This window comes from Puma concolor, chromosome D3 (genome assembly GCF_028749965.1).
Source record: "Puma concolor isolate L17-30 chromosome D3, mPumCon1.1.hap2, whole genome shotgun sequence".
Classification (NCBI taxonomy): domain Eukaryota; kingdom Metazoa; phylum Chordata; class Mammalia; order Carnivora; family Felidae; genus Puma; species Puma concolor.
This window is the reverse complement of record NC_141678.1, coordinates 46,372,141-46,389,657: the sequence shown is the minus strand read 5'-3', so window position 1 is coordinate 46,389,657 and position 17,517 is coordinate 46,372,141. Positions and strand designations below refer to the sequence as shown.

At 42.7% G+C, this 17,517-nt stretch overlaps 1 protein-coding gene across 7 annotated transcripts in view; it reads left to right on the top strand.

Moving 5' to 3' along the window:
• The window catches only part of ANKRD29 (ankyrin repeat domain 29), a 55,242-nt gene that overhangs the window by 28,708 nt on the left and 9,017 nt on the right, over positions 1–17,517 (top strand). For all 7 annotated transcript variants that reach the window (XM_086682618.1, XM_086682620.1, XM_086682623.1 and 4 more), the window contains 4 exons: positions 494–592; positions 4,120–4,218; positions 14,073–14,171; positions 15,813–15,908. In XM_086682618.1, coding sequence (XP_086538744.1) covers positions 494–592; positions 4,120–4,218; positions 14,073–14,171; positions 15,813–15,908 — 393 coding nt within the window. The remainder of the gene's footprint in view (positions 1–493; positions 593–4,119; positions 4,219–14,072; positions 14,172–15,812; positions 15,909–17,517) is intronic.

Sequence of the window (17,517 nt, the reverse complement as noted above, 5' to 3'; positions counted from 1 at the left end):
TTATCCACTCTTAATGGATGCTGACCTTGTCCCTTGAAGGCAAGGGCCGCAGAAGTTTACTCCATAAATCACCTAAATCTCAGAGGCCCACAGCTGGGGGGAACCACAGGGAGAAGTCAACATTTGTCAAGCAGCTCTCTAGCCAGAAGCCACAGGAGACTGTTCAGGAAATTCCAAGACAGAACTGATTGGTACAGACTTTCTGTTCTTTGTTTCTTTTATTGAGATGCAAATAGGTTCTTCTGCATTTGACCCGGGAACACTCATAATAACATAGTCCGATAACTGTAATATATCTCAGGTCATCCACGTGTACAACCTAATGATGTCTTTAGGATGAACCCGGTCATGATTAGAAAGAAAGAGATAAAAGAGGAAAAGTGACTTCGTTGTTATCTACAGGAAATGTCTTTTCCAAAGCCCTCACCATGTCAGGAGTACCTGCTTGGTAAATAGGTGCCTGCACTGATTCTAGTGTGTTTACACCTTGCAGGATGGGGGCACTGCCCTGTTGGCCGCCAGTCAGTATGGGCACATGCAGGTGGTTGAGACCCTGCTGAAGCACGGAGCCAATATCCACGACCAACTTTATGTGAGTGCATTTTCAGCGGGACACTGGGTGGACCCTTGCCCATCCTCTCATCACACGTACTACTGCAGTCAAAATTTGGATACCAGAAATGCCAACTTCAAAAGTATTTTGGGGGCACCTGGGTGGCTCAGTTGGTTGGGTGTCCGACTCTTGATCACAGCTCAGGTCTTGATCTCAGGGTCATGAGCTCAAGCCCCGTGATGGGCTCACCCTAGGCGTGGAGCCTACTTAAAAAAAAAAAAATTTTTTTTTAATGAACAGTAGGACTTTAATCTGAAACATCAAAGGAAAAAATGTACAGTTAACCAGATGAGGTTTTTCTGTGTAGAAACATAATCTTGTTTACCCATCTTGGTTATACCCTTTTAAATCTCTTTTACATATGAGATATTTCATATAACTTATGCAATTAGGATCTTCAAAAATCATATGACACTTGCTTATTCATAACATAACAAGGCCAGCATTGGACTTGCTGAAAACCAAAATAATGCTCCTGTTGTAGAGTTATCTAGGAGGAAAGCACAAATAAAGGAGAAATCAAATTATTTGGAAGGCGAGTGAGTGTGGGTAGTTGAAAACCTGTGAAGTGCATGCACACCGTTGACCTTTGAAAGGTAGCTACTGCTAGTGTGGGTCTGTTTGCAGCAAATTGGCAATTAGCACATTACCCAAAGGCTCTTTTAATTGTCACTGTAATTCCACAGGATTTATGGTGAATGTTATTCTGCTTTTGGACAAAATGTGTGTGTGTGTGTGTGTGTGTGTGTGTGTGTGTGTGTGTGTGTGTGTATGAGAGGGAGGGAGAGAGGGAGAGAGGGAGAGAGGGAGAGAGAGAGATGAAGTGACTTGATAGAATCTCATGGTGAGGAGTGGAAGAATTCCTACTTCCAATTATCTAGGAATCACATTTTAGGCTATCTTACCATGAGCCATTTAGCCCTATGGCACTATACTTTCGTAGCCATGGAATGAGATGTGTAGGTATGACCTTTTCCATTTGAACAAGCTTTCCTGAGTTTACATGATTAAATGACAAGTCACAGACCTCTTTGAAGCAATAGCCACTAGCATTACCCTTTGCGGTTCAAAATCTATAACACCCTTTGAACCTGCAGTTTTCCCATCTGAAGGATTGAATCACTTGACACTGGTCTGAGTGATTCTCAACTCTGGCTGTCATTAGAATCATGTAGGGAGCTTTAAAAGAATACTTCTAGGCCCTCTCCAGACCAACTAAGCCGGAATCTCCAAGGACCCAACTGAGAAGCAGGTGGTTCTGATGTGTGCCCGAGTCTAAGAAACACAGGTCTACAGCTTTGGCTATTCCTTTGGCTGTATATAATGAAATATATCTAAGAGCATGTTTAAGTATGTGTGTGGGGGGGCTGAACAGGAAGAGCCCAAGTCTTTGGAAAAGGAAAGTGAGTTGTGGTGTTCATAACATTACCACTAATAGTCAGCAATCTGAATTGACTGGCATATTTGTACTGTTAGATAACATTCTTCCAAAGGGCTCACCAGAGTGGCACATAATCTTAAAAACGTAGAGTTTGGGGAGAGCCCATTCCTGTAGTAAATTCCTATTATAAAGTGACTCAAGAAATTTCGTGCACTGAAACTTCCTTTTACCCTTACCCAAACAGTGCAAGTGTAAATGTTTCTGCCAAAAACAGCTGGACCGCTGGGAATCACAGTCAATGACTCCTGAAAGCTTCTAGGGACAGAAATTTGGAATACGCAGTAAAAATGCAATGTTTGGATATCCATTTTAGAAAATTTCCAAGAATTAATAGCTGCTAAGAGCGTGGTGGATTTTCTGTGGCAACGCACACAGTAAGGAGCCGCTGAACATTTTATCCCCGTACCAAACATCTGCATAGAAATCTGTATAGGCTGAGTAATTTTTTAATGATTGCCTTAAGAGGAGTCTGGCAGCTCAGTGGACACCCACCAGCACCCTCCACCTGGTCGGACTTGCAGAGAGAGGTGCTTTGTATCTTAACTTGTGGTTAACATTCCTGATGGGAGGAGTGGTAATTAACTGGGTTAGCTAGGTGTTTTCCACTAGGATGTGCTCAGGTTTTCCACTGCAGTCTAAAAATAATGAAGCTCACCACGTTCTGTGAATGCCGTGTGAAGTGAGATTCTGGGGAGGATGGATGCTCTGCACTGACTTCTGTGTTTGCTGACATTACCAATGAATGTCTTTAAGAAAGAAGAAATGCGCAGAGGACATAGACGCTCAGTTAAAACGCAAACAAATAGGGCACCTTGGGTGGCTCAGTTGGTTAAGCGTCTGACTTCAGCTCAGGTCATGATCTCACAGCTCGTGAATTCGGGTCCCATGTCGGGCTCTGTGCTGACAGCGCGGAACCTGGAGCCTGCTTTGGATTCTGTGTCCCCCTCTCTCTCTGCCCCTCCCCCGCTCGCACTCTGCCTCTCTCAAAAGTAAATAAACTTAAAAAAAATTAAAACAAACAAAACCACTAAAGAAAATTGGGAGCAAGCACTTGCTTTGGGCTTTTGTGCAGGATTGCTTAGTTGTTTGCAGGTGTTGTTGGTGTCTATTGGGCTGTCAGAGAGCAAGTTCATGGATAATTCTTATGAGGGCAGTTTTCCTGAAAGCATCTTTTGTTTCAAAGCTTAGAGAAACTGCATGTTGGGTGAGGGGGTGGATATGGATAAGGGGACAAGAAAGAGAAAGGGGTAGGAAAGATCTAATTAAAAGGACCCTTTGGGGCGCCTGGGTGGCTCAATCAGTTGAGTGTCCGACTTCAGCTCGGGTCATGATCTCACAGTTTGTGGGTTCGAGCCATGCATCGGGCTCTGTGCTGACAGCTTGGAGCCTGGAGCCTGCTTCAGATTCTGTGTCTCCCTCTCTCTCTGCCCTTCCCCTGCTCACACTCTGTTTCTCTCTCTCTCTCTCAAAAATAAATAAACATTAAAAAAAAAAAAAAGGACACTTCTGATGCATAAAAATATACCAAATAGGTTTGGGGGACTTTGTTGTTGTTTATTAGTAGACTTTCTTTTTTGTTTGTTTTTAAACTAACACTTAGCTCTTACTTGACAAAAGAATTGAAATGGAAAATTATATTAAATGTAGGTATTTTTTAAACTAATTAAAAAGGGGATAAACCCTGAGGTCACACAACAAAAACAGAAGGCAGCTAATGAGAAGTCTGTGCAGACAAGAGAAAAATGATGACTGGCTATTTGGACAAGCTGGATGGTACCAGCAAGTGGGTAGATCATAAGCTCCGTGATCAAGGTTTTGTAGAGTGAACGGTCATTACGTATATTTTAATTTATCCTTATAAGACTGTTTGAAACTTTACCTTTCAACCTGACTTACTGTGATATTTTAGAACTATTCTTCAAAGAATAAAACACTAACCATGAATATGAAAATAAAGTGGGGGACAGAAATGGAAACTTGTATTAAATGGATGTGTTTTTAATTGATTATATTTTAAAATAAACGGGAAAGGTGATTTTAACACTTCCATTTTGACGTCTCTCAGGATGGAGCCACTGCACTCTTCCTAGCTGCCCAGGGTGGTTACTTGGATGTTATTCGATTACTGTTGTCTTCAGGAGCAAAAGTCAACCAGCCAAGGCAGGTAATGTCTGCGTGCGCAGAACGGTGTGCAGGCAGGGCCTGTTGTCCTGGGGCAGCGCCTAAGATAACCCGTCAGCTCTGGGCATCTTTAAACCATTTGCCTCTGTGACGAAGTCAGTCTTTGATTGGGGTTTCTCCTGTTCTTTGCTTTGGCCTGTGAAATCAGGCTGACTTCACCATTTACTATTTTTGAAACATGGGTGTTTGGTATCTGAGGTCAAGTGCATACTTGGCCACCTCATGTTCAAATAAATTGTGGCTGCACTGAGGTAATGAGAGTGGGGTGGGCTAGCCTGGGATGTAGGTAAATAGAGGTGAGTCAGGTAGCCTTGCCCCTGCCCAGTCCCCCTTATCTCTTACCCCCGCTTCTGCTTCCACCAAACCAAAGAGGAGCCCATTAGCCCACTGAGAAGCATAAATGGGTTCCATGCCTTCATCTCTCACAATTATAACACTAATAGAGACTTAATTTACCAAGAGCAAGCTACTGTCTGGCAAATCAATCGGTGGATACTTAAAGGAAAAGAACCACAAGGTAATACAGGTCACACTTTATAAAAGATAAAGAACCATTCAAATCTAAGGCATTCTAATTAGCTTCTCTTATATAGGAATGATTTCTGCACTAATTTATTTTTAACAAAACATTTAAGATTAAAGTAACACTACTTTAAAGATAGTTTTCTTTTTTTTTTAATATGAAATTTATTGTCAAATTTCCATACAACACCCAGTGCTCATCCCAACAGGTGCCCTCCTCAATGCCCATCACCCACTTTCCCCTCCCTCCCACTCCTCATCAACCCTCAGTTTGTTCTCAGTTTTTAAGAGTCTCTGATGTTTTGGCTCCCTCCCTCTCTAACCTTTTTTTTTTTCCTTCCCCTCCCCCATGGTCTTCTGTTAAGTTTCTCAGGATCCACATAAGAGTGAAAACATATGGTATCTGTCTTTCTCTGTATGACTTATTTCACTTAGCATAACACTCTCCAGTTCCATCCACGTTGCTACAAAAGACCGTATTTCATTCTTTCTCATTGTCAAGCTGATTTCTTACCAGTAAATGGCCTCCAGGGAGATTCCCATTGTAATGTAACATGATGCGAGAATGCCCATTTGTACACTCAGGGAAGGTTGATCTGAGCTCTTGGCCCCAGGCTTCTTCAGTCTTTAAAAGTGCAAGCGCAGGGGTGCCTGGGTGGCTCAGTCAGTTAAGTGTCTGACCTCAGCTCAGGTCAGGATCTCATGATTCATGGGTTTGAGCCCTGTGTCGGGCTGTGTGCTGACAGCTCAGAGCCTGGAGCCTGCTTTGGATTTTGTGTCTCCCCCTCTCTCTTTCCTCCTCTGCTCATGCTCTGTCGCTCTCAAAAATAAATAAACATTAAAAAAAATTTTTTTTAAGTGCAAGTACATGGGAAGCCAAGAAGTGAAAGGGCCTTTGGGCAAAGTGGATTTCAGGTCGAGAATCCTGAGTTCTAGATCCAGCTCTGCCAATAACTAGCTGTGTGGTTTTGAACAAGTGAATCAATCTCTGTGGATTTGTCTGCCTCCGTCGGAAAATTAGGAGGCTGGGCAGGATGATCCAGACAATCTTCAAGCTCCCCCTTTTTGGTAGTGTTTTATTCAATATTCAATCAGTATTTCTTAAGCACTCAGCATACGCAAGATACTATGAATGTGAGATTACATTTTTAGAATGTTAAAGATATTCTTAGATTTAGAGGACCCCAGGAATACTCTTGGGAAAGGAAGCTTTTTAAAAAAGTTGCACTTCCATACCTGCCAGAGGTGACTTTTGGGAATTGGAGTTTAGTATTTTCTTGCTGGTCCTTCTTATTTTGAAAGTGTTGATTTGACTCTGAATCAGAGGCTTCATTTTGCCAAGGTTAACAAAAGGAACTGGTAATTTTTAGATTGCATAAGTTTGATTTGGAGGCCATTATTGAGCATAGGACCATGAAATTGGAAATGAAAGATTGTCAAGATTCTCAGGCCTCTCTATCTGTACATCTTTCTGAAATAATTTCTGGCACTTTGACAAATCTATTTGTAAAATAAATAATATTAACCATATGCCTAACGCCCTGTTCATAAAAGACCAAGTTGATATAAGATATTATATTTCAAATATTACATGCATTATGTCCACTCAAAGCTAAATTCAGTCATGTGATGACACTGAAGGCAAGAAATTAAAGAGTGTGCTAACAGTGCCATGGTGTCCACAACACCCATGGCTATTTTCACTCCCCACACTGAGGATGACCTGGTCAAAGTGGATGACTGATCCAGCAGTGGGAGGACCCCACCCTCAGGTCAAAGTCAAGTGACATGACCTTTTAAAGACTGCACCCAATGCAATTGTTTGGAATTATGAATCCAACCCTGAAAAGATTGTTATTCAGGAAAAGGGTGTTTATAAAATAAGTTTGCGGGGAAAAAGCAACGGAATTTTTCCTTTTTATAGGGTACACTCACACCACTGTATCAAGTCATAATCTTTTTTATTACCTGCTGTGAGCTGATAATGAAAGGCTGTCTAGGCAGGCCAGACTAGTCCACATTCTGTCTTCTTTGAAAATGTAAACTCTGCATTTTTAATTCCCTTCCTAGAAAACAAGCAGTGTCATAAATATGGCAAAAGTGATAGTAGTCCCCACTGACTTCGTCACAAGTTATGAGGAAGTTAAAAAAAAAATTCTAATTAAAAGTTTCCATTAAAATGGCCCATGCATGGTAGAATACTATATTGGCAGGGCATTTGGAAATCGGTGTTTTATTCTGAAATCGCAACTGACACATTAAGTCATTGTTAGAAAAAATAATGTTTCTAAGTTTATTTATTTTGAGAGTTAGACAGAGGGGGAGTGAGTGGGGGAGGGGCAGAGAGACAGAATCCCAAACAGGCTCTGAGCTGTCAGTGCAGAGCCCCACATGGGGCTCGAACTCACAAACCGTGAGATCATGACTTGAGCCGAGATCAAGACTCGGACGCTTAACCAGCCGAGCCGCCCAGGCACACCCAGAAGATTCTTGAATTTATAAAATAAAGACAAAGATGTTTGCCAGATTTCATTTCTTAGTACTTTTAGATAAATCCAATTTATGATTTTTTTCACTGCCACTCTATGAGGGTCCTGACATTTATGGTACATTGTGACAGGATATTAACAAAGCTGCAATGAAATTATTCAGTTGACATTTGATCTGAGCTGCAGGGAATCTGAACAGTAAGTAGTAGGAATGGCTTTTCCTTGTAACTCTATCACAGATGAACTAACTGAAAACCTTTCTAGGACTTTTGTGACAAGGAATCATAATCACAAAATCATAAGCAGCCTGGAAAGACTAAGTTCTTGATGCAAAACTTGAAAAACTTTTCCTCTTAGTTTGTCCTAGATAAAGAGGTCAAGAGTCACAGAGATCATCGTACTCTATAGTCAAGCTAAAAACCTATCTTCAGTTCTTTCTACATGACCTCACCAAGTTGATACAAGTCAAGCCTTTTTAATCACCAGCTTAAGATGGCTATTCAGCCTGTTTTTCTATCAGCAAAATTCTTTGACATATATACTTTTCCCAACGCAACTCATCCACCTTATGAAACAATACTTTCATGGAGTGGCAAAGGTCTGAGTGTTTACACAGGGCTGAGTTTAGCCTGTCATCACTCACTTCTCACTAGTCTTCTCAAAGTGCTGATCAGTAACTCCTTGAAGCCTGCCAAAAGGCCATCTCATAAAGTGCCCTCTAGCCTTGGTCTGCACTTGTATGCAGAGTTGCTGGGCCCCGGATAGTGACGGTCCTCCCAGGTTGCAAACCTGGAGGGACGAGCCCAGTGTTGGGCAATGGGAGAAAAGAGGACCGATAGATCGTTGCAGTGTCCTGTGGAAGCACATAGCAACAGGGAGGCACTCCTGCTTGCATGCCCTCTGCACATGGTAGGCCCTCCAAAAAGGTATGTTGACTCCAGAAGAGAGCCTGTGGATTGAGCAGAGCTCCAGTGAGGCCCGGAAGGGAGAAGACATAGTGATCAGTGGCTGCGAACTAGAACTAGACTCAGATGTAGGGCCCAGGCTCATAGTCAGGACACCAGTCCTGGACAGATTGTAAGAGCCAGGTAGGGAGCCAGATCCAGGTCTCTGGGGGGCGAGTCACTTGTGAGTTATGGGGATATGGCTGTCTTAAGGAAATGAAACACACAGTCTGTTTTGCTTATTAACTGCATGACCTTAAGCAGGCCACACTCCCTGAATTTCAGGGGTTCTTTTGAGTTTCTTTTATTATTATTTTAATAGATAACAGTGTTATATTAGTTTCAGGTGTACAATATAGTGAGTCAACACTTCTGTATATTGCTTAGTGCTCATCACAATAAGGGTACTTTTAATCCACTTCACCTATCTCCCCCATCCTTCCTTCCACCCCACTCTGGTAACCACCTGTTTGTTTTCTATAGTTAAGAGTCTGGTCTTTTGTTTGTCGCTCTTTCTTTTCCTTTGCTCATTTGTTTTGTTTCTTAAATTCCATATATGAGTGAAATCATATGGTATTTGTCCTTCTCTGACTGACTTATTGCACTTAGCATTATACCCTCTAGCTCCATCCACGTCATTGCAAATAGTTAAGATTTCAATTTTTTATGGTTAAGTAACATTCCAGTGTGTGTGTGTGTGTGTGTGTGTGTGTGTGTGTGTGTGTACTATATCTTATTTATCCATTCATCTATTGATGGACACTTGAATTACTTCCATATCTTGCCTATTGTAAGTAATGCTGCTATAAACATAGAGGTGCATGTATCTTTTAGAATTAGTGTTTTTGGTAAGTAATCCTTTGGTAATTAGTCCTTTGGGTAAATACTCAGTAGTGGAATTAGTGAATCATATAGTAATTCTGTTTTTAATTTTTTGAGGAACCTCCATACTCTTTTCCACATTGGCTGCACCAGTTTGCATTCCCACTAACCATGCATGAAGATTCCTTTTTTATTCACATCCTCACCAACACCTGTTGTTTCATGTGTTGTCGATTTTAACCATTCTGACAGGTGTGAGGTGGTATCTCATTGTGGTTTTGATGTGCATTTGCCTGATGGTAAGTGGCGTTGAGCATCTTTTCATGTGTCTGTTGACCATCCTTAGATATTCTTTGGAGAAATGTCTGTTCATGTCTTCTGCTCAGTTTTTAATTGGATTATTTGTTTTTTGGTGCTGAGTTGTATAAATTCTTTATATATTTTAGATACTAACTCTTTATCAGATATGTCACTTGCAAATATCTTCTCCCATTCAGTAGGACGTCTTTTAGTTTTGTTGATTGTTTCCTTTGCTACAAAGCTTTTAATTTTGATGTAGTCCTGGATTGTTGTTTTTTTAATCTGTAAAACCAGGATAATTATGGTACTTCTGTTATTATCATTTCTATTTCATCCGGGCCTCACTGGAAGAGAAAACCCATCAGGTATCATGGTTGCACTTTTTCTCTCATGAGCCAGGTAGTCTCTGTCATCTCAAAGTCTCCTCTTGCCTCTTTTCCTCTCCCTACTCCTTTTTTTCTAGCATCTTCTACTTACTCAACTTGTATATAGTCCCTAAGTTTATAGGGTCAGACTTCCAAATTCTTGGAATAGCCATGTCATTGCTGCCACTAGGCTCTGCACACCAGGCCAGAGTGGACTGGCTGGCCTGCCCATCCTTGGTCTGATCACCTGCGGGTTGGGAGAATAGGGTCAGGCTGAGCAATGGAGGCATCAGTTAACATCCTTTACAGAACTATTTGCTGGACTGTGGACACCAAGCAGGGATCCAGTAATGAGAAATAGGTTCTGGGTCAGGGTAGGGCTGGTAGCAAAGTCATCTTGGTATTGAAGCCACTCTGCTACTAACCAGATTCCTTATGTCTCTCGGGCTTCCAACTTAGAATAGAATTGGTCCCTAAGACTTTGTCTGGCTTGAGCTTGTAGATGGAAAGAGCCTAAGTGTGAGGACTAGAAGCAGCAGAAGCAAAGAGCTAGTGCCACTAAATATACTTGTTCCTATGGAAGGTTGTAATTCGTTTTCTAAGTAATCTCTAAGATCCTAACTAAAATGATATGACATTTAGTTTCCAATACAAATCATGTCATATGCTCATTCTCATACTGTGATCTGTCTATCAAAATGCATTAGATAATACTTGGAAATGTTATCTCGGATGGAACAAGGGGATAACCAAGTCAGAAGGAACGGCACAAGTCACCTGTGTAATCCCCTGTCAAGCACATGAATCTTTTCTCTAGCAGTCCTGCTGAGTGGTAATCAGTCATTGGTGGACCCCTCCAAGTGTGGGGGGACTCATTACTAACTCATCAGCTTATTTAGTCTTTAACCAGCCCTCACTACCACCTCTGTCTACACTGAGCCAAAGTCTTGAATAGTCTTTACCCATCAGCCCTCTTTGTGCCACTTGATATGCAAAATAGGCAAATAATAAATAAAAATATATTTTATAAGAAGCATAAGAAATAAGAAATAAATCCTTTTCTGCTCAGTTTGCACACAGATAGTAAATGACAACTGTTATAACCCCATGAATCTCATCTTCTTCAAGCTAAGTGTCCTATTTCCTTTTCTTAAAAAAGGTCCCATAGAGGTCCTAACTTACTGTGATTTATTTCGCTGTGATTTGTTTTAACATATTTTAAAACTATATATTTTTGTCAGAAAGTATTCACAAACAAATTTTTTAGTGCTTTTTCTTACTCCATTCTCTCAAAACTCAACAAAAAGGAGCTAAACAGGCTTAATGTTTATCATTTTCATCGTGAAGTCATCTTTATAATGAAGACACGACCATTATAAGAGAAGAGAAAAATAAGAGAAAATAAGAATTGAGGTGTCCAGAGGGAAAACTTCTCCTCTCCACCAACTAGATAATCAACTGGGAAATACTTTGATTTGACAATAATGCTCTAATTTATATTCAGCTTGCTGGGTTTAACCCCAAATCCCATTTTACCAATCATTCCTACCTGTTCAGTCATTATCTCACAGGAAAACTGGGAGAATCGATCAAGCATGTAGTGTTTTGTAAACAAAAGCACAAATTAAAGTGCTTATTGTTTTTCATGTGCAGATTCAGTGACCAGTTCTAAGCACACATAAGCCAGTCCTGCGCTCAGCGTCTTTCTGCATGTTTTCCTGTATATGACTATCTCTGGAAGCTAACATTTTTTGCAGGAGAAAACCAAGGCTCCGGGTGATTTGCCTAAGGTCTCCTAACCATAAAGTAGTGACTTCTTTTTCCACCTACTGTGACCATTGCAATTAAAGTGATAGAAGTTAAGTGTTAGCATTACTGTTATGAATTGATGATATTAATAGTTGTTCCAATACATCACCTCTCAGCACTTTCCCACATGTTAGTGTTACTAACAGCCAAGCCCTTGGAAAGCACATTGAACATGCCTGCTGACCTCTATGCAGCTGGCTGCCTTGCCTTGCCTGCCCTCTGGTGGAGACAGGGAGAAAGAACAAATGAACCCAGAGCAGACAAGGAGGGACAAGAGCTTCCGGCACCCAGCCTCCCTCTCCTGCCCACCCTCACCCTCACCCCTGTTCTAGCACCTATCCCTTGGGCTGCAGTCAGCTGGATTTCCCACCCTGCCTGAAGCAACCACACCTGTCCAAGCCACTGCACCTGTACATGCTTCTCCTTCTACACAGAATTCCCTCCCTTCAACCCCCAATTGGCAAAATCCTAGTCCTCCTTCAAGGCCCAGCTCGGATATCACCCCAACTGTGAAGCTGACACACAATAAGAAAGCCCCTCTCCTGGTTCATCTTGGGCATTTTTTTCCATATTTATTATAGCACTGTAATCATCCTGAAATTTCCATGTCTCTCCTCACTAGACTGAGTTTGAGAACAGAGGTCATGTCCTATTTAGCATTCTGCCAGAGATACTTAATAATGGTTGGTTGGTTGAGTGAATGAATGATCCTGAATTGGGAGAACCAAGTTAAATAATGGATGTATACCTGTTTGTAAACAGAAGTACAAATTAAGGTATTATTTCTATTGCTAATAATAAATAATATTCAGATTCAAGAATATTTCTAAGGGGCCCCAGTAAAAGTATGAAGTCGCTCTCGGTGTTCATCCTGCTTCCGTGCTTTGTTTCAGCACTTCTTCCCCACGACAGAGGGGTGCCTGTGTCATCCTACCACCCCTCAGCAGCCCCCGATCCTTCTAGGCTCCCAATTTGCCACCACCCACCACTCTGCTCACATGTCCTTGTCCTCCATCACTTTGCTGGGACAGCAGTGGGCAATCATCCTGCGCATGCTGGAGTTGAAATTACATACTACAGCAGGAAACGAAACTTTACGTCTCTGACTGAATCATCTTGCTCTTCAGCCCTCATTCCCACTGATGAGTAATTCAGTCTCATCCAACCAAAACAGTTCCTTGGGGCCATATTACTTTAATTACCTCAGAGCCTAAGTTTAGTCAGCTCTGGTTCCTCCTCCCTCTTCCTGCCCTGCCCTCCAAAGTGGCCTAAGTTCTCAGAGGTCAGACTATCACCCTGGCATGAGGATGGGGTGGAGTGGGGTGGGGACATTCATGTCTGGTCCTTGTGCTGGTTAGTCCAGCCTCTCCTGTCTTAGTATCCTGCACTGGTACCTTCTTGGCCTGTCATTGTGAAATCATGACCTTCTGTGGCCTCATCTTTCCAACCCCAGGCTGACTCCAGGCCACGGTTTACCTAGCACTTCTGATTTCACACAGGTAGGCAGGGGATCCTGGGTGCCCAGATGCCTGGTGGCCGTGGACCAGGGGCACTGGGGGCCTGTCTCAGGTCCATTGGCCCAGATTCCCTCACCCATTTCTATCTCTCAGGCACCAGCCAAGAGCAGAGCTTCTCTAAGAGACCTTCAGTTTTGGGTTTCATCCCCAAGAACAGGAGAAAATCCTTTCCCAGCTGGAATTCACCATAATTTATCTGGGTGTTTCTACCCACCCCTAGATTCAACCCAGGAGGAAAACATGGATGCTCATGCCTGACCTCCCCCTCCCCTACTCCTTGTCCAGAGCTTCCTTCCAGCACTTGGAAGGGTTTTCTGTTTTCCTTTCTGTCTGGCAGGAACCACTCTCCTATCAAATCCTTCTCAGTCCCTTGGATATTTCACCTTTTCTTCTGTGGAACAACCCATCTCAGCTTTATGGCCCAGTGCTCACATAAACAGGGTCTTTGGGGGAACAATACACAGGAAATATTACCAAAAATGTCCTGCTATACGTCGCTAGTGTACGTGCCTTCCCAGAAGAAACAATAGCACATCCGGCATAAAACTAAACTACCGAAAAATGACGTGGCTGGGGTGGGGGTGGATTCTAGACACCAGAAGAATGGCAGAACGGTCTTTAGTTCTCTGACCCTCATGCATCGCCTCAAAGAAAACTGCCCTCTATTATTTGGGAACGAGGGCCCCCAGTAGGCAGGGTGTGCCATGCGAAGCCACCAGTAAAGCAAACCAAAGTCTGGGGAAAATAAAGACTTCTCCCACGTAGGTTTGTCAAATTTGATTCTGCCTTGCTAAGCAACTCCACCCCTTTCCGCCCCGTGTTCCGTGCGGTCCTGCACCACAATATGTGCTAAGAGATCCTGCCATTAAATGGCTGGATTATAAACCAAAACTTGCACATTGGCAATCACGCGATCGTCCAGGCACCGCCAAAAGCCCCTGAGTAAAAGGGTTAAAATCTCCCTCCATGTTTGTCGTCGGGGGGGTGGGGGGGCGTTTGCGGGTGCTGCCTTGCTGTTCTGTGGCTGCCACGTGGCCCGGTGGGAGCAAGCGTGTCCCCTCGCCGGCAGGACGGGACGGCGCCGCTGTGGATCGCATCGCAGATGGGCCATAGCGAGGTGGTGAGGGTGATGCTGCTGCGCGGAGCCGACCGGGACGCCGCCCGCAACGTGAGTCAGAGTCACAGCTGCGGCACGGGGTGGAGGAGGGGGGTTTCGGGGGGGCGGGGGGGGAGTGTATGCACCGAAGCTCCAAAATTCAACTCAGCCTGGACGTGTGGAGAAATCGCGCCTTCATTTTGTCTGTAACTCGGCTGGATTTTTCTCCCAACCTCCACCGACTCTTTAGCAGGAAAACAAAGTAAATGTCTGAATCAGCTGAAATTTAGCGAGTGCTGCCCAGTCTCTCTAAATGAAACATGTTTGATCTTCGGAGCTCCTCCTCCACCTAAGCTGAGTCCCGGGAGCATGCGGCAGGCAGGAGCCAGGGCCTCGGGCTGTCTTTGGCAGGGTGTCCCTAGCGGCTGCGCGTGCGCCTGTCGCTGCGCCCCCTGCTGGCCCTGGACCACAGTGTAGCCGGGGACGCAGGCGCAGTGGCTGGCGGTGCTCCTGGGTCTCCACCTCACCCAGCTTCCCCAGCTGCGGACCCCTGCACCACACCCCCATTGGCCTCCACCTAGCCAATGCTAAAGTTATACCTAAGTCTGCCTAGTTGGGCCCACAGCAGGCCCTGTTGCCCATAGGAACTGAGGGCAGCTTGGGGAGACCCTGCTACCTGACCACACTGTGCTATTCGCTTTTTGGCTTTGGTTGGTTTGGTTTGGTTTTTCAGTGTCTGGCCTTTTTTCCCTTAGTATTACCCTTGCTAATGTGACCCACTCCCCTCTCCCAAGTCTGAGTCCAGAAAAGGGAAAAGACACATTCCTGACCACTCTTTCTCTTCCTCTCTTTCTCTCTCCCACTCTTTCTCTGGGTCCCACAACTCTGAAGCCAGAGAAGAAAAATCTTCTAATCTCATTTTCTTTTTTCCTGGTTCCAGCTAAACCCTTAGAGCAGGCTGGGGTATTTCCTTTATTATAGGCGAATTCTGGGAGCTGAATCCTCCAAATACAGCAACTGATAAGTAAAAGCAGGAGAAAAAGGAATTTGGAAAATCTCTTTCCAGGTCAAAAAGTGATGACAGAAGCTGAATATAAATTTTTGAACTTGTTTTTGCATTTCTTTTTAACATATTTCAATCTGTCCCCTTCCTACTCCACACCCACTCACCCCAACCTCCACAGACCCCTAGGCCACACTAGAGCAAGGTTGTACGTAAGAGAAGGCAAAAAGAAAAGCACATTTAAAATTTAAAACAGTAAATATAGTTCAACAATTATTTAAATCATTACAAATAGTGTAGCAGTAATTTCTGCTAAGTCATAAACTGCAGTCTATGGATCTTTGGTCCATCTGTGTCCTAAAATATATTCTCGATGTTCCCTTGCCCTTTACCCAGTGTTCTAAGGGACGGGAAGGGTATGAATTCCCAAGTGACAGGGTTCTAAGATAATAAGCCACATACTTTGTTTAGCATTCTTTCATGTTAAAGAATTATAGCATGCTAAATTCATGCTAAACATGAAAGAATTCATTCTTTCATTAACTGCTTAATATGCTCTAAAATGCTCCTAGATTAAGAGACTTGGCCTGCTCGTACTTTACACCTTTCGTCTGTTCTGATAAGCATATTCCCAGTTCTCAACTAACATGTAGTTCTTAGCCAACACACACATATCTTAATAACCAACTTTTATTTTCTGCTTTGTTAAGGATGGTACCACAGCATTGCTAAAAGCAGCCAACAAAGGGTATAACGATGTTATAAAGGAGTTGCTAAAATTCTCACCCACCCTTGGCATTCTGAAGGTAAGACTTAACCAGAAATTTTACCAATCTGTGAAAGAGAGGCTAGAAATTAAGAAGCCCATAGCTGAGGACTGTAGCAGAATCTGAGTATAATTCACATGGTTAGTTGCAGTCTTGGAAGAACTTTCCGACAGTTTCTTTATTTTGGAGATTCGTGGGCACTGGTTGAAATGAAAAGGTGGTAAGAAGAGTGAACCAGAGTCTGTTAGTACTTAGTTTTACAGGAAAAAAAAAAATTAGTAGTAATGAAATCGCTAACTCGGAAAGTAAACTATATTGATTCATATCTTTCATTGGACTAAAATCTTCCACAAGTCATGAAACACATGATTTGTGTCCCACAAAATATGGGGGACAGGTGCTCTTGTTCCTTCCCTTCGTTATCTGGAATGAAGAACCACATTGTTACCTTAGATGAAATAAAATAAGTCGCAGATATCTGGACACCTCCAAGAACGTGCCATTCGGGAGAGCTGGGTCTGCCAGGAAGTAGAGCCCTAAAACTTTTTTAAATTTTAATCATTTGAGACTAAGATATTTCTAAATTAGAATATATACCAGGGATTGGCAATCTTTTCCAATAAAGGGCCAGATAGTAAAATACTATAGGCTTCACGGGCCATACAGTCTCTTGGAACTGTTCAAGTCTACTATTGTAGCATGAAAGTCATGGGGACAAAGGATGGCTGCCTCCCACTAACCCTTTATTTATGGACATTGTATTCCTGGGATTTCATATTTTCACGTAGTATTCTTCTTTTAAATCTTTTCAATTTCAGCTTGCCAGAACACAGAAAAACAAGCGGCAGGCTAGAATCGGTCCACGGGCTGTAGTTTGCGAGCCCCCAGTATACACTTCTGTTCTCTTAAATGGAGGACAGAAAATCTGTTCTAAACTTGGGACAGTGGCCTAGCACTTTTGGGAAATGTACCCTCAGTGTTTATAGATGTATAAAAAGTCTACCTGCCCTTGAATGATCCTAAATGCCTTTTGGATTCTGTATCTGATGTCAACATATTTACTCTCTATTCTTGCTACCAGCTGATACTGGTCTGCTGTTATCAGAATGCTGGCCCCTCCTACTGTCCCAAAGAGCAACTTCTAATCTTCCATGAACTTGGAAACCAGAAAGCTGCACTCATTAAAATTGTTTATAAAGTAAGAACAAATAGTCTATGAAAGTGAACTCTCTATGAATAAAAGAAATGAGCTTCAGAAATGGGCTTTGCAATATCTAGTCTTGTTTCAAAGAGCTCTTTTTTGGCTTGGTATTTTATTCCTAACCATGTTGCAAACAGATGAAGTTGACAGGTTGGTTAAGATTCGGATGGGTCTAATGTTACCAGACAAGTAAGTTGTCCTACGTGTTATAAAAACAGACATGCCGCTTTGGAAAGGAAAATGCTACTTTGCTGGAATTTTCCTATGGGTATGATATTTTGTTCTTTCATGAAATATGGAAATGGTTCATTATTATTATAGTAAATAGCTATTGTGGAAACTAAAGTTGCATTTAGATGCTATTTGTAGACATACGCACCTTCTGGAACAGATGTCATGTGACTATCCATCATTCCTACATTAGATTTGTTACATTCTCTTTCTCTC